The sequence below is a fragment of the Pterocles gutturalis genome, unplaced genomic scaffold (assembly GCF_000699245.1).
Source record: "Pterocles gutturalis isolate BGI_N339 unplaced genomic scaffold, ASM69924v1 scaffold28080, whole genome shotgun sequence".
NCBI lineage: Eukaryota > Metazoa > Chordata > Aves > Pterocliformes > Pteroclidae > Pterocles > Pterocles gutturalis.
In genome coordinates this window covers 8,337-24,391 of record NW_010146682.1, presented here as the reverse complement: position 1 = coordinate 24,391, position 16,055 = coordinate 8,337, and the positions used below count along the sequence as shown (strand labels likewise).

Sequence of the window (16,055 nt, the reverse complement as noted above, 5' to 3'; positions counted from 1 at the left end):
GGGGGGAGGGGGGGGGGAAACAACGCACAAAACCACAACCACCACCATGGGTACTTTTTCTGTCCCCTCTCAAAATGAAGTATCTAAAAACACTTATATACATTGTCTAAAGCATCTTACAAAAATAAAATTGCCTTGAATATCAACTTCAAAATCTTTTCACTCTGCAAAGAACATAGCCAATCACTGGCAAAGGAATGCATTAGACAACACAGACATTAATGACACATACAATTTGCAGCATACACAATCCAAGTCTGGATCTCTCAAGCCATAGGAATGTCACTGCCTCATCTTAAATACAACTTAGAAACACCAGCTGAGAGAGATCACTAGCCGTACTGATAGAATTTGCTATGAATTTAAGTAACTTTAAAAAATCGTGTTTCTTTGCTGTGCAACATGACCAAGTGATTTTCACAGTAGCCACAAATCAACTAATTGGAGGCCTCGGCATACACCTTTTTCTTTCATCCAATATAATGAAGCATAAATAAATCTATTCCTTCCACCATTACTTGCTAAAACTACAACAGAGCAACAACAGAAAGAAATAGGTTTTTCGCAGTCTGTTCTTCCTGAGCAACATTTTTATTTCACATTTTAAAGGAATATCTACCTAAATAAATGTCTGAAATTTGCCCCTATAATTAGTACAATATCATTCAGTTTTTGAATATTTCCTCTTCACTGTATACTGGAGAACAACTTTACTGTATGAAAACAGAAGGTAATATAGTAATCAACCTCACTGAAGCCAGGAATTCAGCTTTAGAAGTTCTGCTTTTAAAAGTAGTTTTGTGGAGAAAATAAATGGATTTACATACTTATCTCGGTCTTATATCATCATGTCAGGAAACATAAGGGTTTCAGTATATTTTGGACTACTCTCCTGCTTGAACAGTTTGCACTAAAAACTGGGAATGTGGAAGATATTTATCATAAGTATGCTACTGAAAATATTATGCTACATAAAGAATTATGCTTTTAATCTTACTGATTCATAATCAGATACTGTAAGACTGTAACATATTTAAGACATGTCTTTAAGTATTAAATACAGATTCGAATCTATCATTCCAGTCAACTCTAAAACTCAACACTGCACATAGACCCAACACACTCCCATTTTACTCAAAAAGACTCTAGGGAGAACTCCCAAAAAGCTACATGAACAAAAATCAAACATCATCACTTCAGTTAATGCCATTATTGCACCAGGTTTTGGTTTGTTTTGTTGGGTTTTTTTTTTAAATGACTAAGTACCAGTTCAGAACAGTCTACTAGGGATATGTGATGTGTACTAACTGCAACTGAGCTTCATTTTTACTGGTAAAATTAGAAGCTCTGTTATATACAGTCAATTGTATGTCAATTTCATTTTTGGCACTAAGTTAATAATTAATATAGGACTAAAAATGCATGTTTTCATGTGCAGATTTTGCTAGAGATGTCACCATCATAAGGAAAATGTTAAAGCTGGGCTGGAATTAGAAATACTAGGAAAATTTTCACAGATTTCCCTACTGAAGGCAACAAGTACGTCTCTGCATGAGCAGTACATCCTAATTCCCAGAACAAACCACAGAAATTAATATGCCATTTCAGCTTACCAGGGTCACTGAATGATATTTAGGCTACTAAATAGCAACAACTTGAAATAAAAAGGCAGACTTTCCTATAACCTATACTACAAATATGATGTTCAGTTTTATTTTCTGTATATTGTAAAAACAGCCCACATAATTTAATTCTTAAGAAAAAAAAGTTTGTACATATAGAGAGAGTTAAAATACTACAAAAAGAATGCGATGTTACAATAAATTAAACACACCACACGTGAAACGTGCATTTTTCCAGTAGGTGCTAGCTAAGCAATCAGTTAACCAATCAAAATGTCATCACGAAATGGAAACATCAGGTCACCCAGAGCCAGACAAGAATCAGCTGTTACTGATGATTTCAAAACTATATAGGTAAAAGTTAATTCTATATTTTCCCTCCTTCTTGTACTCCTTTTTAAATAATTCTCTCTCACTGTTTTATGCCACTCTTCTTTTTTCTCCAATAAAGGTTTCTCTGTGTAAGATTTCTCTTGGGAAAGAAAGGGCTAAAGAATAGGAAAAAAAAAAATACCATGCAAAGATCCAACTGTTTCTTTGATTTCATTTGTTGTCTCCAAAGAAGGGGTTGGGGGAGTCCAACAGCCAAAAATTGGAACTAGGAAGGGGATGCTGAGGACAGCGGTTCCAACACACACTCCTCCCTGATGGCTCTGAAGCAGCAGGCAGACACTACCCAGAAGAGTTCTGCCTGGCAACGCTGAAGCACCCAGGAACAGGAACAGGTCTACAGTCATTAGGCTTCTCTCACCCAGATCCTCCTCTTGAAAGCATTAATGTCCAGGCCAGCCAGGAGGAGGCTGACAAGAAGGTTGGTAAGGCTTTGGAAGGGGCAGGCATGGAGGAGGCCACAAGAAAACAGAAATTCCACGTAAAGAGGTCTTCACAGGATGGCTTCAGGATGAACCAGCTAGATATTACACTGTCTGCCTCTGGTGGTCAGAAACAGGCTCTTGTCCATAACAGGCTGGATGACCTTTTGATTTGACCACCCAGTAGAGCAAATCTCACAGGTCTTTTTAAAGAGTTCACTAGCATAAGACAGTATTAGAATATTAAAATACCTGGTATACCCCAGCTCAGCATACCTCATCCATACACAGTATATCAACCCCAAAACTTCAAATAGATAAAATAATTTACTCCCTGTTAGACAGATATTTTTTTCTTATATACAGGGAAAACTATGTGTAGCCCTCTGTAACAACAGTTCTCCATCCTTCCAACTTCTGAAAGTCTTCCAATAGCAAATCATAACTTTTAGTGCAATTTAAGCCTACTAACTTTTCTTGGGGTTTGGGGTTTGTTTGGTTTTGTTTTTTTTAAATAAAATCAGATTATTTGAAAGTAATGCACAGACCACAAACTGAAAATTTGCTCTTTCAAAGTGAGCCTGATTGTTGAATTATAGTTGTACTAGCAGAAAAACACAAGCAGACCAGCCTCATGCTATAGTTTAAAATAAGACAAAAATGTACCACATCTTAATCTGAATGAAAATTTTTTCCCTAGCTTGCTACGTTAGCAGCTAGCATGGGTCCGAGTATGCTCCCTAGACATTTCAGACAGGCATTTAAAGACAAGCTGCCTAGATATTTCAGTGACTGATATGTATGAGACTTGCTCACATTCCAAGACAGAGTCAGATTCAAACTACAATCAAAACAGAAACCATTAGCTACAGGTGGCATAGCACAGAGCCAAGGGGCAAGTATCAACGATGCATTAAAACATCCAGATGTCTCAGAGCACAGATCAAATTTATGTTTTCTAAAAAGATCAGAGATAAAGACATGCAAAAAGAGAATTTTCAATAATGCTTTTGGACCATCAGACTACCCCACTCTCTGTTGAAAGCCCACAAGCCTCTTCCACTTCACAGTATGTGCAGTGGGAGGTACACAGAATCTAAGTATCGAGTGGCACAGAGGAAAAAAAAAAATGCTTCCTCGCCCATCCAAGTTATTAGCTTAAGACACAACGATAGTCATTCTCTTACCACAGTCAGTAGGTTCAAAATGTTCTATAAAGATGATTCTATCCACCTAAACTGTGCAAAGCACGAACACCCAGACTCATTTCACCAAAATCCACAGAGCTAAGCACAGGAATTAGTAAAACCATCCAGGACATCCCATGCACATAAAAGCTGTTTAAAGCCCATTTTTAAGAATGATACTTGATCTTGTTTTAGAAACTGGATGCATAAATGCAAACAAACAGCACAAGGTGATGGTGTCTTCATTTTCAAAATAAATCACTGAAGAATCTCAAAATACTTTTAATTTGCACAACAAATTTAGTTCGTTAAAGCAACCCATATATACCTGTCAGTAGCACTGGCAAAACAAGTACATTTGTTCTCCTTTCTAATAAAAAATACATTTGTATCAGAAACATAGAAGAAAGTGAATATGTATGATTTGGATGAATTTGTTTGCTAATTGCAATTTTCTAATTTGAAGTAATTGCTGTTTAAACAGATAGTGTTTAAACACACCAATACACACTAAGTTAAAAGATACATTCAAATGTAGAGAAAAAAATTTTATCCACCTACACACAGCACATATAGACTACAGATTCAAGACAATAATGCAAATTTAGATGTTAAAGATGCAAAGTTCCTTATGTCAAACTTCATGGTCAGTATACTAGATATCATCTTGGTTAATAATCAGTCCATGATTATAATAACAGTGCAATACAAATAAAAAGTTTGCACATCATACAAAAGATAGGCAGAAAGACAAGACAGACAAAAAGACCAAAACAAATGTATCATCATGTTCAGTTAAACCCTGAAAATATATAATTTAACAATTGAGATTTAGGAAGATGATTCTCTTTAGACAGTAAAATACTGACAAGTAGTGGTCAGTTACAGGCACTGCATTAAAAATAATAGCTATTAACATTTAAACCACACAAGATTTTGTAATTAAAACAACTACTGATTAAATCCAAAAGTAAAATTTGATTTTGTTTGGTTTGAAATGTATAACAGGCAAACTAATGAAAAAAATTGTCTCATTAAACAACCACTAACATTTTAAATACCATTTCTTTGTAAATCATTCAGACCGTATTGAATGACATGATTTCAGAACTCAGTCCAAACCCTACCCTCCTTCCAGTAATGTTACTTGGGAAGTTTCTTGGAAAAATAAAAGAGGACAGAAAAAGACTTTAATAGAACACTACATCCATGGGATGATCACCACAAAACTGAGGCCACTGACAGAGCTAAGAGTCCATCTAACTCATAATTCAAAGTACAAAGGACAAGAAACAGAATAACAAAGGGAAAAGCTCTTCTTAAAAATTATGTAGAGACAAGCTTCATCCAAATAAAAAGTTGCAAAATATTTAGTTATTTCCTTTATTCTCACTAGAGTATGCAAAACTACACATAGCAACTCAAGTACATTCTTTCTAACACACAGCAGCTTAAGCTACAGGATACACACTATGCCCTAGGAACATTATATGCTACAAAGGCTACTTCTTGATATATTCCTCAGTACATACTGTCCACACGCACTTCAAGCTCTTCCAGGGAAAGCTTTCTCTCCTAATCAGTATCTGCAGGAGGCATGTCTACCCTTCCCTCTCCTTCGACATGTAGTATTTGTATAAATGGAGGACCATGTCCTCCCAGTCCTCAACCCCAGAGTTATTAGAAGAAAGGGGCAACAGAAGATAATGGACAATGGAAGACAAGGAGCAACTGGGCAAACAGTTATCGATCCTCGAAGAAATTCAGGTTAGTTGACAAGCAACATTCTGTTCTTAAGGGACTGTCCATACATACATCTACATGGGTGAATCTAAGCACCCCACTCCAAATAGAGTAGGAGACAAAAAATTCCAAGACTATCACTGTCCAAGTTAGTATTAGTATTGCAGACAAATGGCATTAAAGAAAATTAGAAAAATGAAACCTAAATTCTATCATCATCTCCACGTGTTCTTGCAGAGAACCAGCACAGATATTTAGAGTTTACTGGCTTGGGTTTACCCCTAAATATGTTCATGTTTCACCAGTGGAGGACATCTCATTTACTGTAAAGCAGCTTGGCTGCTGCTTCTGATACTCCTGATACTTCAGGCCAAATAAAGTCACCACAAGAACAGCTGCCAAGATGCAGATGAAGGCAACTAGCCTCTCCCTATGTTGATTGTGTTCATTAAGAGTATTTTCGTGTACAAAGTCCCCTAAGAACCTTTAAGTGAGTACACATTTGTATGGATGTACACAATGAAGAGATCCACCTTTTTCAGTAGCAGGTCCTCAGCATCATTCTGTATATCCCATGAGAGATCAAGGGAGTGCACTGATGAGAGTACTGCAGACTTGAGAATAGCATCTGGAATAGCTGAGTATCAAAGCAGCATGAAAGAACATATTTCCCAATAAGGAAGAAAAACAGCAATGCTATGTTAAGAAGTTGCTGTTCTTGATGTACAATGTAGTCACACACCAACTGTAATGCTGTTAAGAAATATGTAAGCTTCCCCACTGGAATCTGAGAATCTGTTCTTGAAAATTCTTTCACCTATCAAGCAGTCTTTGTGGCAAATGCTACCCCCAAGTGACAGGTGATCAGTAAGAAAAAAGTTAAATGACATCAGATTTCTTACACAAAATACAATTATTCCTATCAGGAATTTTATTATTTTTTTTAAATAATTAGCTTGTAGGCTTTGTTGAACTTGCCCACTTAAAATATAGATTATTTTTTTAAATCACTAAAAATGGTTTAACTATAGTTTTTATACCAACTTTGCTCAGAGATCTTTAAAGCCAAATTTAAATTTTGTCTCCAGTAGAGAAAAATAAAATATACTTTAGCAAAACACATCAAGCAATTACATTGATGCAAGCAATGAATAAATCAACAAGAAGCCAACTAATACTCAACTTGAAAATACTTTGTTGAAATAACAACCTTTTAAAACTATTCCTATTCAAAAATTTCAAATACTTCACAGTCATAAATTACATTATTCAATCAATTTGGTTTGCCATACTGAATTTATTCATCTGTAACACCACATACAAAGAACAAAATTTGAAAAAAAAAAACAAAAACCAGAAGCTCAAAATTTCAAATCTGCTGCACCCAGTTCTCAGACTGTTTTGGTGTTGGTATTTTCCCTGGCTTGTTTTTAATTTGAGATTCAATCAGTTCTAAACTTTTTGCCTCCTTAGGCATTCTCATTTTCCTATTTCTTCTACAATTTATATTCAATAACAAAGTAATTTTATTCACAAAGCTTTCCCACACAGCAACCTCTTGGGACAATACTACACTGAGAAGCAGCGTGTACAGGATCCAGACTATTTTGCTCTGAAAAACAAGTGTTTTTCAAAACATAGGGCACCAGGTGGCCCAGTCTGCCAATGAGAAAGCTGAAGAGCTCAGCCACGTGTTCAAGAGATGTTGAACCATGCCTGATAAATACAAACAGCATACAGAAGTGAGACCATTTTCTACCTAGAGCAGGACCAATTGGACAGCTCGATGGAAACTTGTAATAAGGGTCTGAGACCTCAGCAATACTGGAGTCTAAAGACATCTGGAACGTAGGGAGTTGCAACTCTGTCACAAAGATGTTCTCCAAGCTGTTAAGAAAGCTATGAAAGAAGAAGTAGCAGGAATAGGACAAACTGTTTGTTACTACTGGGAGAGTAATAGAAGTCTGTGTTTCAAGGGCAATACTGTCTCCATATTCCTCTGTAATCTGTCAAAGAAAGATTGCCTAATACCTATTTAAAGCAGCTCCCTTCTGCACTCATCATCTGACACCACCAGATTCTATTTTGCATGTTAAAGGTTTGAAGCTCCTAAAAAATCCATAATTCATTGCAACAGGGGTCATTTACGTTTTATTAGGATTCCCAAATACAGTGACAAGAGTCCAGTCCAAGAAATCCAGAGTCATGACTGAGATCAGCCACCAAGAAGGACGATTTGGATATACGAGTCCTTGCTTGAGAGACTGAAGATAATCACCAAGAATGCGATTCTCCTCCAAGTTGCAGCGGCATTGAATGTACGGTATGTGGAATAAGCCTGTTCCAGTCAGGATTGGCTCTGAATCTTGGCTTGGGCAAATTCCTAACATTAAAAGTTTACCAAGCAGACTAATAGGTGTTAAGCTTCTGTAAACTGAGAATGAGGACTATATATCAAAGTTCTGAACAGTGGTGTCAAAAAATCTTACGTAGAAAGGGCTCCTTGGAAAAGTAATTTAAAAAAATATGCATGGAAGAAAACAGAATTTGCAGGAGAAAGGATTAAAACATCTTCACCTACAGCTGGACAGCTTAGGGGAACGGAAGGTCAGGGATGTACTTAGTATTTCATATTCACTTTGCATTAAATTCAAAAGATTAGCTACTAGGAAAAAAGGTAACCAGCTTGAGGGCTCATGATCACATAGCCAATCACATGGAAGTCTTTGAAATACATTTGAATTCATTCACTTGAATTCAAGTTTTCCTTCTAAGGAAACCATGGCAGTGTCAATGTATCTTTACAGATAAGTCATTATCCCTTTAACAGGATAAAAAAAAAAAAAAAAGATTGGAGCAATCTGCAGATAACACTATCAAATGACACCAACTCATTTCATTAAGCATCCTTCTACCGAACTGAAGGCACAACCAAAGAATCTAGAAATGGACATAGGAATATTGAAGAGCAATGAAAACAGTAATAAAGCACTCTAGTTCTTTTCACCCCATAGGACATCAATAGGGGGGAAAAAAATGAAACAGTAACTCAGAAATACTAGCAGAAGCACTACAAGCATTTTGATAAACATTACTTTTGATCTATATCAACAGAGCATCTTATCTTCTTAAATATGACCTCTTTGAAGAGTCTCTAGATTTATATGAAATACAAAGTGTCAGTCTAAATTAAGGTTTCTCAATATCACTCCACAGGATAAAAGAACTGTCTTCCAAAAAGCATGTCTACTGTCACTAACATTAAAAGTGAAAAACAAAGAATTGCACATTTCTTCTCAACTATAGTATTCTATAGCATAGTTACAGATAACATTGCAAATCATACCTTAAGGGGAGTGAAATAAAACAAGTTACACTATGTTAAGACACAGACTTCCCAAATAGCAGTAAATTCAGAAACAGAGATGTCTTTTGCACACATTTCCTAAAACAAGCAGAAAAAAGCTACTAGCTAATTTTAATTTAAAATATAAATATTTGTATTTGTCTCCTAAGCAGTATTTTATACTTCATCAGATACTGATGAATGAAACTGTTTGAAAAACAATAAAAACCTGTCTGGTCACCACAGTGCATTTGATTGCTTGTTGAAGCAAATTAAAAATAAACTGCTCACTCTAAGCAAAGTTTACATTTTAGAAAACAAAATGTTTTAATTGAGACAACCCAGCTAATGACTTGCTTCTGTTTGTTCGGGTTTGAGGGAGGGCATAGTAGGCAGGTTCTTTTAAAGAATATTTGTGCCAGTTACCAAAAGGTCTAAACATAGACAAGAGAGCATCATGAAGAACAAAGACTGCAGTTGTTATCATCTGTCGCCAAAACAAGCAGAGCTGGACTGATACAGTTAAAAGAATGTGCCAACGATGAGTACTTTTGCCCGTTTGACAGGTGCAGGCTCACAAATGACACATGTTCCTAACTTAATCCTGAACACACAGGAAGTTTTTATTTGCATACCTCTTGTAATTGAAGAGACATATGTCCCAGTTGGTCCTGGCGCCTTTCTACAAGCTGTCTTTCAAGACGCATTTCTTGTTCTATCTCCTGAAGTCTTCTCTCCACCCGTTCTGAAACCTTCAAAAGGTAGAAAAAACACCCTGCAGGAAATTAGTGACTCTTTTACCATGTATTAAGAAAACAATGGCAAAAAAGGTAAATAGAATATGGAGCAGAAAGAAGAGAGAACACAATTTTTATTTTATTAAATAAGATTTAAAATTGCATAGAAAATAATTAGACTTATAGCAGTGCGTACTCCAGAAGTATTCAAGCAGGGAACTGACCTGCTATCTTGCTAGTAATATCCCCCTTGAGCTACACAGATATTTTTCTCTAAAGTGGTGGTTCTACTCAAGTGCTAAATATCTCAATATGGAGCTTGGTGCAGCTTAATGTGAAGCTGCAACACAAAAATCTTATCTTCTCTGCCACAGGCCTGATTAACCTCTGGAGAGTCATTTCTTTCACATGTCCAGTCTGTAAAACAGACCAATGTTTGCCTCTTTCATACTCTGAAATCTGTGAGTGAAAAGTAGTAAACAAGAACTAAGTACATAAGAATGACTGAAATAGCACAAAATAATTACATCACTTTAAGAGTTTTCCCCAATATTTTATGAATCTATGTACGAACTGATACAAATAACACTAGTTAGTTGTTAAAGCAATTTGGATTATAAACACAACAATTCAACTTTAAACAACAATACCAGAACTACTTTATTTTTGCATTTCAAGCTGCAAGCAGACAGCACCCTCTTGTGGGCAGCAAATTAAATTTACATTGTTGATGATAAGCAGGGAAAATATTTATGTATCATTTCCTCTCTACCTTAAAACTAATTATTTTAAACAATCACTAGAAAGTAACATAACTATTAATGAATTATATTTAGATTTAAAAAAAAAGAGATACTTAAACCACCATTCAATTACTAGTTTCTGATAATGTGGAGGGGAACATGTTCTCATCTGTACTTTCACCATCAAGCACTCTTCTATTAGCACTTACATGGCCATTCCTGGTCACTAGCTTGCAGCTTAAATTCTTGGCAAAAATCAATGTTAAAAAGGTGTTAAACAGGAATCAACTTTCTTGGCACATTGTGTCAGTAGCTTCCCCTCTTCCGCAAGGAACAGACCAATTGCTTTGGTCTCCCTGAGAAATGGTAACGTATTTACAAGTGAATCATCACTGCTCAATGCCTCTTTGTTGGTACATCCTGTTATCTACCACAGTGGCCGTTCTGCTCCAATATATTTGCACTATTTTTTAATGACTGTTCTTATTACTCTAATTTAGTTTCTGCTTTCTGTGTTCTTTCTCTTTGTGTCTGAAGTAAATGCAGAGCTGCTAATTCAGCCAAATAGATATATTGCTATACTTCCTACACTTTGTTGTCAACTTTCCCTTTTTTAAGAAGATTTGCATAGAACATGTTTGAATATTTGCCCAACTCTTATTTCTCCGAAGGACTAAAGTTGTTTCTGCATGTAATCAGTTATTTCATAAATAAAAAATTTGCAGCCTCACAAATTATTCCACATATGTATGAAATAACAAAAGATATAGTAAAAAACCAAGCCTTAGACTATAAGCAAATTGATTCTTTAAAGCAACCATTTTTTCCATCAAATGTTTGTTGATTTTTTTTTTTGTAAGATAGAGCTTGGTATACAGAATGGCTGACTACTAAAGAAAGTTGTTTTAGGATAAAGGAATAGGTACCACATGGGTTAACATTTCTTCAGAAGGAAAAGTATATTGTGGTAGACAAAATGCTTACTACGAAATATTAAACAATGCCAACAATACTGTTATCAATGACAAAACCACCACTAAAGCTCTTGACAGAGCATTTAGTACCAATTAATGCATTTTTAGGGCAAGATGAATCACCTGTGGGAAAATAAGGATACACAACACTTGCTCTGAAAAGTCAGCATTGTTACTGATACCACACATTAATACTTACACAAAGCATACACTCAAGTCTTATGAGTGAAGAGCTTCCTACAGGATTTTCACCTCCTAACTACTGGGTAGATTCTCAACTTCTCTTGTTCCTACAGCAATACTGTTTAACTTCCATCTCAATAGCAGATTGTTTCATATTTAAGTGACACAGATTGCAGTTAGTCTCTTCTTTTTTGCCTCCTATTATCTGCTGAAAGCAGACCACCATGGCTGTCCTGCCTCCTTTGTCACATTTGTCACAAAGCCTTTAAAGAAGAGTGCAGCCCAAAGAGACTCCTCCTGTCATGCTGCACAGATGATAAGGACTGAAAAGGACAGGGAGGGAGGAACGGAAGATGAGGAAGAAATATTATTCATCATCATCATAACATGGGAAAGCTTGTATCTTTCAAAAGGTATATTCAAGAAGTACGATAGCATTCAAACCACTGTTCAAAGTTAAAAGCAGCTTTCTCCAAGACCATGAATTTTGAAACAGAAAAATTCACTACATATACACTTGCAAAACACTCACTTTTACCTCAAACAAGGACCTAAAATACAAAACTTACCTTGCTGATTTCATTAAAGAAGGATAACATTATAACAACCTGTAGCAGCCTAGAAAAGATCATGTTCAGATATACATACTAATACATGGTACTGATTACCAACACACATTGAACTAGAAGCCCACATCCTGCTTAGAATACTAAATATAAATAATCTTTTCATGTTAACCACACTCACCGTTTGTCTTTGGGACTCAGTGAGCTTTTCAGACAATTCTTCTAGAGTCTTTCTTAATTCAGCATCAGTCCTTCACAGAAAAATAAGGTAAGACAATAGTCAACAGTGCAAAACCAAAATATCAACTGTGATAATTTTAACCAGCAACAATCTCCTGGATGTTTATGCAACTTCAATTTGTTCTACAGCCTTTAAATTTATAGCAGAATTAGAGACCAGCCTCAAGTGGAAAATTCATTATAAAAAGCATTTCCATTCCTTAAGGGAAGAAAACAGAGCATCTAATTTGAAAGGCTAGGTTTCAGGTCAACAAGTACAAAATTATGACCATCTCTACACAGTCCTTTTGAATAGTACTAGCTTCTACTAGGGATTAGCTGATTAATTCCCATTATTGCTACTAGATAAAGTATCATGTTTCAAGACAGTATGTACTTTAAAACAAAAACATTATGGCCTGCACGAGAGCTTGCCCTCAAGAGACTCCAGTACCAAGAACAAATAAGAAGCAAAGTTGTAATAAAAGAAATTCCCAAGTCTTTGTCATTTTGTCCATATATATATACACACACATATATATTAAAAAAGGAGGGAAAAAGCCACATATAATATACAAATCAGAACTGATGGGTGTTATTTACATTAATAAATACTGCACAAGATGACACAGAACAAGCAGTTCATAATACTGCTTTCATCTACATGTTGTGCAGTTCCTCACTCTCACCAAAGTTCTTTTTTTTAAATCCCAAAGAACAAAGGAGTTTAAGAATTATTTAAAAGCATAACAATTATTTTCCACACTATTCTTCACATGGAGTTATATTCTGTTTATACCGATTTCTTCTTGAAAGTTCCCGACTGATGTCATCTCCTAGGCGAACTTGTTCACTACTGAGATCTCGAAGAGACTGGTGGAAAGAATGCAGCTGTAAATTGAAGTACACAAATTAAGCCAAGGCTTAGGAACCCTTTTTTTCCTGTGATATTCTAAAAATACCTATATATGTACATACACACTTTTTAAAATAAAGCAGATAAAAATAATTGATAATAAAATAACAAAATAATAAAATTTCATTAATTGAAAATGAGCCTGGATGAGTGGATAAGGCTTGCATGCTTGTGTTTCAATCAACGCTTCACAACACTTGCTCATTGAAGTTTAATTTTCATTACAGTATTTGCTAAACCAAATTTCCCAACTATGTTATTTTCCTATGGTTCAGAGCTTGGTCATTTTGGTTACTTGACCCTACACCATCTTTTTAACCTAATGCAAAGCAAGATGAAAAAAATGAACAGGTGAAGTCAAGAGAAAGACATTTCTTGGTAACAAATGCTAGTATAACTGAAACAAAGTTCTGCCCAGCTACATATATTACTACAAAAAGATGCCATATGAGATTGGAAGTGACCAAGGAGAACCCTATGATGTATCCAGGAACTGACAAAGCACTGAGGAAAGCTATTTTAATTTGCTCAAGACTTTACATTACTAGAATGCTTTTTTCAGGGCTAAAAAAAAACCCCACCAAACCAAAAAAACCCACACACCTCTATTTTCCTCTGTAAACTCTCCCATTTCCCCCATTCAGCAGGCACCCAATTTATAGTCAAAGTTTTCAAGGGAGCAAATACAAAAAGTAATAGGTCATCCATCCTTCATGAGATAAAAAGGGACAGTTAATCCATCCTACTACTGTCAACAGCTCAGTGGCCAGGACCATCATTATGAAAAACCTTGGTTTATAATATCCCCTTGTTCTATGCCCAGGACTTAAACCTGGATCTTCCACAGCCCACCTGACCATCCTCAACTCTCAAGCACAGGCACCGCCATCTCCCCTATGTGACTAACCAGAAGTTTCAACCTGACCCAAGAGACTTTGAAAAACACAGCATATTTTCAGAACGTATCAGCCTAAAAAGGAGACTCACATATGTGAAAAGCCTGTTCAGCTGGAAAATTACCTTAGCTAGAAGCAGTCAGAATGGGAATAAAGGGCCTGTGGCTACAGAAAGAAGAAAAAGCCACAGCTTTAGTTAAGTAGTACTGCTTTATTTCTCCCCCAGTTTCTACCTGTGGTCATGATCAATGACTACTTCTAGTTCATCATTCCTAAAAGCACTATACTCTTCCTACAAAATAGTTAATGACTGAGTAAAGCCATGTTCACTCACTGAAAAGCAAGAGTAAGGAATAAACCAGCAATTATAATCAAACAGGAAAAAAAGCTATTTGCTTACATAGTCACTTAATATAAACTAGGAGTTTTGTATGCATTGCAGGAACTCCCTTGAATAAAATTTCTAAGACATTTACAGAATATTTAGAAGTAGTCTAAAATATTTCTAAGCTTTTTGGAAGCTCAGGGAAAAAGATTTTCATATAACATTATTTCCTTCCAAGGATTATGTTCCACATTAACCATGGGGGAAGAAGTAGACTGAAAGGACAATGAAACAGGGTTAAAAAGAAGTCTAGAAATTTCTGTAGCACTCGGACTTCCCAAAAAGTCAACTGAGAGAATGTATTGTGGTTAAGTTTAAAATTAACTATTTGGAAGTTGAGACTGATTTAATAAAGTCAACATGAACACCTTACAACCAGCTGCTTTAATATTGTTCATAATACATTTCTCCTGAACAAATTAGTCTACACAGAGGGATTCACTCAAGCAGGTCTAGACACTCTGTCTGAAAGAGCCAAAATAGACACTGAAATTTCCTCTCTCTCTGTAGGATATAGAAAACCTATAATCTTATCCATTAAAGTAATTAATCTATTTTTCTGAAGAGTCTGCAGGCAGACGCAAGTTGAGAGCTATGAAAATTATCAGTGCCGTAGACATCCTGTCCTCCTCACATCATATGCCTGAAGTACAGGGTCAAATGATCCTACTCACAGGATAGACCTAGAATTAAGATGGAGAACTAGCTGGCTCAAAATCAATCCTGGTTACACTGAAATAAACAACAAAAGTAGTAAGATCCTGTGCCATTAACTAAAGCAGAACAATCCTTTATAGCCACACTGGATTACAGCATGTAGGTGAACACTGATCACATATTCAGAGACAATTTTTCTTTTTCACACATGGCCTAAAGAGTACAGAATATTTTCATACATTCCTTTTAATATCGCTATCATCTGCATCTTTTTATCTATAATGATAGATTTGCATGAAACTTTATGACACTAAGAGATGCAAGAGGTGACTGCCTAATGAAGAACGGCACATAACATTGAAAGAACAATTCATAGCTGAAACATTCTTAGCTGCATCATCAGAATAACCTCATTTGATGTAAAAGCAAACAGCCTGGTGACCACATATGGCCTATTTGGGGAAGCAGCTCCCATTAGTGCTCTGTACCTGGTCCAAATTATCTGCCTCATTGACAAATCGAACACTTGCGGATCTAGACCTTCGATGTTTATTGCCCTGTGAGTCTCCATAATCCCTGAGAGGAGAAGTAGGCAGGAAGTGGCGGTTCCCTTTATGAAATAAGAGATAAGAAAATAAGTAGAAAGACACAACTTCATATGGGAAATTTATAATTTTGCTTCACGATAAATATGTGTTTCATCTTGACAATATCCTTTTAGGCCACATTACAGACAAAACAACTAGTAAAGTTACATAAAATGCACAGGCATACTTCTCATTTAGCTCTTCCCAGGATTCTTCTTCAGTTGAAATATTTCTGGAATACATGTATGTGATGGGTAAGAAAGAGGCTTCCTTTGTTCCTCCAAGGAATAGGTAGGTTTCTTTCCTCAAATTTTATTTGCCCAAGGAACAGCTTTTCCTCCATCTAGATCTATTATAGCTTCAAACTGCAGTATGTCACAGCTTTTACATAAGAAAAATGAAAGTTTTGGAGCTTTCTAGTAAAATACATTAAATGCTACTTCTGGGAGGAATAGTCCTCCCAAATACACCTTTACCTACAA

At 35.9% G+C, this 16,055-nt stretch overlaps 1 protein-coding gene across 1 annotated transcript in view; it reads right to left on the bottom strand.

Annotated features, from left to right (window-relative positions):
- Window positions 1-16,055, bottom strand: part of LOC104470790 (centrosomal protein of 128 kDa-like) — a gene marked incomplete at its 3' end in the record, with an annotated part of 26,649 nt that overhangs the window by 5,598 nt on the left and 4,996 nt on the right. The window contains exons 4-7 of the mRNA XM_010085840.1: window positions 15,475-15,596; window positions 12,932-13,023; window positions 12,089-12,164; window positions 9,346-9,462 (exon numbers count right to left, since the gene is read on the bottom strand). Of these exons, the coding sequence (XP_010084142.1) occupies window positions 9,346-9,462; window positions 12,089-12,164; window positions 12,932-13,023; window positions 15,475-15,596 (407 nt within the window). The remainder of the gene's footprint in view (window positions 1-9,345; window positions 9,463-12,088; window positions 12,165-12,931; window positions 13,024-15,474; window positions 15,597-16,055) is intronic.